The 7,395-nt window shown below is 42.4% G+C and overlaps 1 protein-coding gene across 1 annotated transcript; it reads left to right on the top strand.

Annotated features, from left to right (window-relative positions):
* Positions 1 to 3,991: 3,991 nt before the first annotated feature.
* Positions 3,992 to 6,540, top strand: LOC142164007 (uncharacterized). The gene is made up of 3 exons (XM_075221171.1): positions 3,992 to 4,877; positions 5,156 to 5,495; positions 5,940 to 6,540. Exons 1-3 carry the CDS (start codon positions 3,992 to 3,994, stop codon positions 6,538 to 6,540), a joined length of 1,827 nt encoding a protein of 608 aa, XP_075077272.1.
* Positions 6,541 to 7,395: the final 855 nt, after the last annotated feature.

Raw genomic sequence — 7,395 nt, 5'->3', positions numbered from 1 at the left:
ATCCGCATAATTAGAATGCGAAGAAGACCTGTAAACTAGGGTTCTAGTCTGCGATGAGGATGTTCAAGATGCGGACTGCATACGTGCTCTGCGACAAGAATGCGATCGCATATCAGACCTGAAAGGGCATTTTTGTCCGTTTTCTGTCCCGATTTTGAGTCCACTATAAATAGTTTTATGATGTCTTTGTGGGCTCATCTTCTCTAGTCTTTGAACCACATTCCAAGACATTAATACTCACTTTTGGAAGCTTTTGGGTGAAGATTCTTTACTTTGTAAGCTTTTATGACATTAAATACTCTTTGGTTTTTGTATTGTAGTATGAGTAGCTAACTTTAAATACTAAGGTTGTGGACCCTAAATGGGTATTATGCTAATGGGTTTTTAACATTGAATATATATATAATGGTTGGTTGATATTTGTTAACTTCTCATTCTTCATTTATTGTTGGTGGTTGCAAACATTAACAAGTGTCATTAAATTCTTGCTTTGCTTGGGAAAGTGGGTTAGAATTTGGTAGAAGTAAATATCAATGACTCAAGGCTTTAAACCTTGTTTAATAGAATCGCTTAGGAATAAGTGGGTTTTACTTGGCATATATTGATGGTTCTAAATTGCAACTCTTTTATATTTGGGAAAATTATAAAGAGGAAATACTACTCAACTATTGGGAAATATTGGGTAGTCACTTAGACATCATTTGCATATCAAAGAACCTTCCATTAGAAATATATCATATTAAAACCGATAAGCATTACACTCCATTAAAGGGGAAACAACCTTGGTTTCTTTAATCCAATTAATTACTCTATAAATATTCCAATTAGTTGATACTTCCAACCAAACTCAATTCATACTCTTGTTACTATAAAACCATTCTCTTGTTATTGTTAACCGAATAGAGATACGACTTTAGTCAAGCAACACACTATAAGAGTAACCTTTTCACACCTATTCCCTGTGGGATTCGACCCCAACCTTGTTGGGTTATTATATTTGACACTGACCGCCTTACACTATTTATTAAAGTGTAATTTGAGCGTATCAAATTTTGGCACCGTTGCCGGGGAATATGGTTTTGAAATTACTATTTAGTGTGTACTTTACTTAACATCTATTTCTATTCCATCACACTTTGCTTGCTTTGCTTGGTGTTGATAGGAAAACATGTCTGAATATGGTGATGATGCGGAGACAGAAATGGGAGAGAATCCTTTTGCAGACATCGAGGAGTACATTGAGGATACTAACGCCATTGTACCGCCAGCTGTTGGAGATGCAACATTTAAAGTGGAACACGGTCTAATTCTGATGCTCAAGGTAGAAGGATTTTTCAGAAACTCCACAGATGATGATCCAACATAACACCTTAGGAATTTCTTAGGTGTGTGTGCAATGCACAAACAAAACAATGTCTTGACGATGCCCTGAGGTTGAGATGCTTCAAGTATTCTCTAGCTGGGGATGCGAGGAAACGGCTACAGAATCTGCCGCCCAACTCTATCCATTCTTGGCCCAAACTTGTTCGGGCGTTTTTGTCCAAGTGGTTCCCGTATAGCAAAAAGTCTGAGTTGCGGGATAAGATTTTCTTCTTCAAGCAGATACAGGGAGAGCAGTTGCATGAGGCATGGGATAGCTTCAAATTATACTTGGTGAGGTCTCCAAACCATGGTTTTCTGGATTCCATGTTGTTGGAAAATTTTTATATGGGTTTGGATCCCATGAACCAAGCCATCGCCAAGAATGCAGCTGACGGATCTTTCAAGGACAAATCATTTGCAAGAGTGACACAAATCCTGGACAAAATGGCAAAGCACAACCAAGCATGGCATTCAGAGGATACTACCGGAGGAATCTCATATGGCTCTCCTTCCTTGAGCAACTTAATCAAGGAAAATCAAGAGAGGGATCAAGTGATTGTCAGGCTTGCAACAAATGTAAATGTGCTGACAAAGATGTTTACCGAGAATCAGACAAGAAAGTGAATGCAGTGGAAGATGTCCAACCCATCTTAGATGAAAATTTTGAGGAAGCAAATTATATCAACAACCCTCAAGGAGGGTATTAAAGGCAACCCTACCATGGTCAAGGGCAACAAAGCCAGTAGAGGCCAAACCCGCAAGGGCAAGGCAACCAACAATGGAGAAATGATCAAGGTAACTCGCATCAAGGAAATTGTAACAACAACAACAACTTTGCAAACCGGAGCTCCAACCCGTATGTTCCCCCAAAAGGTCATTATGCAAATCAAGGGTCGTCAAGTGAGTCAAAGTTAGAAAGCATGCTTGAAAGAGTATTGCAAAACCAAGAAAAGTCTGACGCGTCCATGAGAAACATGACCAAAGTTGTTGGCTCTCACACCGCATCTATCCAAAAGTTAGAGATGCAGATAAGAGACCTTTCAAGAGAGCAAAATCCAAAGCAAAAAGGGCAACTTCCTAGTGATACCATTGCGAACCCGAAGAGTGGTGGAAGTGGCTCAACTTCTCACGTCATGGCAATAACTACTAGAAGTGGGAAGGTTTTACAAGGTGACATTGAGCAAGAGGTTGTTGGGGAAGAAGCCGAACAAGAAGTTGAAGCAGAAGAGCAAGGGGTTGTTGAAGTTGAAAGGGTGCCGGAAAAAGAGAAGGTGCAAGAAGTGAACCAAGAAGCGGTGAAGGAAAAGGAGAAGGAGACATCAAAAGCTCCACCTCCTATTCCTAGACCTCCTCCGCCTTTTCCTCAAAGACTTATTAGAAGGGTTGATGATAGCAAGCTTGAGAAATTCTATGATATTCTAAAGCAATTGTCGGTGAACATTCCATTCTTGGAGGCTTTTCAAGAAATGCCGGGGTTTGCTAAATATTTGAAGGATTTGATCACCAAAAAGAGGACCACAAAGAATGAGGTGGTCAACATACCTCACCGGGTTAGCTCTATTATTGCCACAAGCCCTGTCCAAAAGAAAGAGGACCCGGGAGCATTTACTATTCCATGCACTATCGGGAAGCGTGACTTTGCAAAAGCCCTTTGTGACAATGGGGCTAGCATCAACTTGATTCCACTTGCCATCTACAAGCAAGCGGGATTAGGGATGCCGAGGCCAACAAGCATGAGGTTACAAATGGCCGATCGATCTATTAAGCGACCGGTAGGAATTGTTGATGATGTGATTGTGAAAGTTGGAAAATTCCATTTTCCCGCTGACTTTGTAATTCTTGACTGTGATGTTGATAAAGAGATCCCTATCATCTTGGGGAGACCATTCCTAGCCACGGGAAGAGCACTCATGGATTCAGAGCGAAATGAAATTAAGTTCCGAGTGAATGATGAAGAAGTCACATTTCAAGCGAGCAAGGGTATGAAATTACCCCATGAGTATGAGAGCATTTCAGTGATAGATGTGGTTGATGAGGTTGAAGATGCCGTCAAATTGAAAATGGAAGAACAATGCCTTGGTGAGGCATTGGCGGCTATCTTGGTAAACTTTGATGGTGAGGATATGGATGGGTACATGGAGTCGGTAAATGCATTGGAGGGTCTTGGATCTTATACTTACACTCCGGCAAAGCTTTCTCTTGACTTGGAGAATAGGGCCACACCTCCCGCCAAGCCATCAATCATTGAGCCACCACAACTAGAGCTCAAGCCTCTCCCGCCGCACTTAAGGTATAAATTTTTTGTCTCTAATGATACTTTACCCGTAATCATTTCGTCTTTGCTAAATGATGTGCAGGTAAACCAATTGTTGGAAGTCTTGAAAGAACATAGGCAAGCCATTGGATGGACCATTACAGACATTCATGGAATCCCCGTGGGAATTTGTGAACATAAAATCCAATTGGAGAGCGAAACAAAGCCAAGTGTGGAACATCAAAGGCGGTTGAACCCGTCAGTGCAAGAGGTAGTAAAGAAGGAGATTATCAAGTGGTTGGATGCCGGGGTAGTTTACCCCATTGCCGACAGTTTGTGGGTGAGCCCAGTACAATGTGTGCCAAAAAAGGTGGCATGACCGTGATCGAAAATGAGAAGAATGAGCTCATTCCAACGCGAATTGTGACCGGATGGCGAGTTTGTATGGACTATCGGAAACTTAACAGTGCTACTTGCAAGGACCACTTCCCTATGCCTTTTATTGATCAAATGCTTGATTGTCTAGCGGGGAGGTCATTTTATTGTTTCCTTGATGGTTACTCCGGCTACAATCAAATCAACATCACTTTGGAAGATCAAGAGAAAACTACGTTCACTTGCCCGTATGGCACTTTTGCTTTTAGCCGAATGCCATTTGGCTTGTGCAATGCTCCGGCCACTTTCCAAAGGTGTATGATGTCCATCTTCTCTGACATGGTTGAGTACTTTCTTGAAGTCTTCATGGATGATTTCTCGGTGGTTGGTGATTCGTTTGAGCACTGTCTTAACAATCTTAGACAAGTGCTTAAGCGATGCGAAGGGACCAACCTTGTGCTAAATTGGGAGGAGTGTCACTTCATGGTTGACAAAGGCATTGTGCTTGGGCACAAAATTTCAAAGCATGGTATTGAAGTCGATCGGGCAAAGATTGAGATTATTTCTAAGCTTCCTCCACCGACCTCCGTGAAAGGTGTTAGAAGTTTTCTAGGGCATGCCGGGTTTTACAGGCGCTTCATCAAGGACTTCTCCAAGATTGCTAACCCCATGTGCAAACTCCTCGAAAAGGATGCCAAGTTTGTGTTTGATGAGAACTGTCTTAAAGATTTTGAGGAATTAAAGCAAAGGCTCACCACAGCACCCATTATTGTCATGCCCGATTGGTCACTTCCTTTCAAGCTCATGTGTGACGCCAGTGGTGTATCCATTGGAGAAATGCTTGGCCAACGTCACAACAAAGTTCTCCACCCGGTGTACTATGCAAGTAAAACTCTCAATGGGGTACAAATGGACTAAACGGTAACTGAGCAAGAGCTTCTTGCTATTGTGTATGCTTTTGAAAAATTCCGGGCTTATTTGTTAGGGTCCAAGGTGGTGGTATCACTGATCATGTGGCTCTTCGATATCTCATGGCAAAGAAGGATGCAAAGCCTCGATTAATTTAATGGGTCTTGTTGTTGCAAGAATTTGACTTCGAAGTCAAAGATCGCAAGGGAACTCAAAATCAAGTGGCGGATCATTTGTCAAGGCTTGAGTAAGCAGGGAGACCACAGGGAGATCTTGAAATCAACGATGCATTCCCTGATGAGCACATATTGGCATTATCTAGCACTTTTGCTCCTTGGTATGCCAATATTGCTAACTACTTGGTTAGTGGCCTTATCTCGGATGGATTGGAATCTTATCAAAGAAAGAAGTTTTTGAGATACTGCCGGCAATACTATTGGGAGGAACAATACTTGTTCCGTGTTTGTGTTGATAATATTATCAGAAGGTGTGTTCCCGAAGAAGAGGTTATGTCAATTCTCAAGGCATGCCATGACTCACCGGTTGGGGGTCATCATGGAGGAAATCGGACGGCGGCTAAAGTTCTTGAATGTGGGTATTATTGGCCTTCCATCTACCATGATTCCAATCAAATGGTCAAGGCTTGCGACCAATGTCAACGACAAGGTTAAATCTCCAAGAGGCATGAAATGCCAATGCACTTTGTGATGGAGATAGAGATCTTTGACGTGTGGGGAATCGACTTCATGGGCCCCTTTGTATGTTCTTGCGGGATGAAATACATCTTGGTAGTTGTGGACTACATGTCCAAATGGGTTGAAGCAGTTGCCTTACCAAACAATGAGGCAAGGAGTGTGACCTCCTTCTTGAAGAAAAACATATTCACTCGGTTTAGCACTCCTAGAGCCATCCTTAGTGACGGTGGATCTCATTTTTGTAACAAGGCATTCTCGGGGCTGCTTGAGAAGTATGATGTAAAGCACAAGGTGGCCACACCTTATCATCCGCAGTCAAGTGGTCAAGTTGAGGTTTCCAACAGGGAGATCAAGAGCATTCTAGCAAAAACTGTGAATGCAAATAGGAGCGACTGGTCAAGGAAGCTAGATGATGCATTGTGGGCATACCGCATGGCCTATAACACCCCTATTGGTACTTCTCCTTATCGGCTAGTCTTTGGTAAAGCATGTCATCTACCCGTGGAATTGGAACACAAAGCTATGTGGGCGTTGAAAAGGCTGAACTTAGATTGGGCTGAAGCTGCAAATTTGAGGTTAACACAACTCAATAAAATGGAGGAATTCCGGTTCCATGCTTATGAAAGTGCAGCTGTGTACAAAGAACGGATGAAGTTTGTCCATGACAAGAAGATCTTGAAAAGAGAGTTCAAGACGGGTGATTTGGTCTTGCTCTTTAACTCAAGGCTCAAATTGTTTCCGGGCAAGATTAAATCAAAATGGTCCGGTCCATTCAAAGTGGTCAATGCCTCTCCTTATGGAGCGGTGGAATTAGAATCAACAGATGGGTCCCAGACATTCAAGGTAAATGGCCAACGCATCAAGCACTACTTGGGCACTGATGGGGAAAAATATTTGGTGGAGCAGCTGGCTCTCAAAGATGGTCCATGCCCAACCATTGAGTGAAACCAAAGGAACATCAACTTCGTCGTTCCGCGACGTTAAATCAAGCGCTTCATGGGAGGCAACCCATGTGTGGTAACACTCTTTTGTTCTATGAATTTTTAGTTTTTGATAGATAGATTTATTTGAGCAATTTAAAGTGTGTGTCAGAGTGCAGGGGGTTCAAAAGATCACAACAATTGGTATGAATGCATAAAAAGTGGAAGAGAAACCACTAGGTGAATTCTGCTGCACAAATGCGATCGCATTTTAGCTATGCGGGCCGAACTCTGACCGCAAACCTAAGCAGAGATTTGGGTTAAAATTGTGGTTGAAAATGCGGTGAGGTGGTGCATTATGCGGTCCGCATTTAATTTATGCGACCGCATTTTGCACCGCATTTGCCTCCCTTCAGCTTGGTCCTTAACCTCATCGCATAACACACATGCGGTCGTACTGTGTGTTTTGCGGTGTCCTATCCATCGCAGAATCGACAAGGTAAGTCCGCATAACCCTCTCGTCTCTCACTCACTTAAAACAAAACAAAAAAAGGGGAAGAACACAAACGGACTTTGAACCAAATCAAGCTCAAATTGTGTGCAACCAAATGACTCCATTTGTCACACTCATTGTCCCAATCATCAAACTCTGCTGGTATGTACCCGTTTCTCCCTCGTTTTATCTTTGATTTCCACTGTGGGTTTAGAGATTTTTCGTTTAAATCCTGTGCAAAAATGTGTTTAGATGCTTGTGTAGTTGCTTGTCTATAGTGTAGATGCTTTTGGGTTAAAAATAATTTGGGGTACGGGATAGAATGAAATAGCACCTCCATTGTTGAAAGCTTGGGTGACATGTGTAGAAGAAGGCATTTGTGGCCCG

Source organism: Nicotiana tabacum, chromosome 1, assembly GCF_000715075.1.
Source record: "Nicotiana tabacum cultivar K326 chromosome 1, ASM71507v2, whole genome shotgun sequence".
In the NCBI taxonomy this organism is placed as follows: domain Eukaryota; kingdom Viridiplantae; phylum Streptophyta; class Magnoliopsida; order Solanales; family Solanaceae; genus Nicotiana; species Nicotiana tabacum.
The sequence above is the reverse complement of the archived record's forward strand: the minus strand, read 5'-3'. Positions and strand labels throughout refer to the sequence as shown.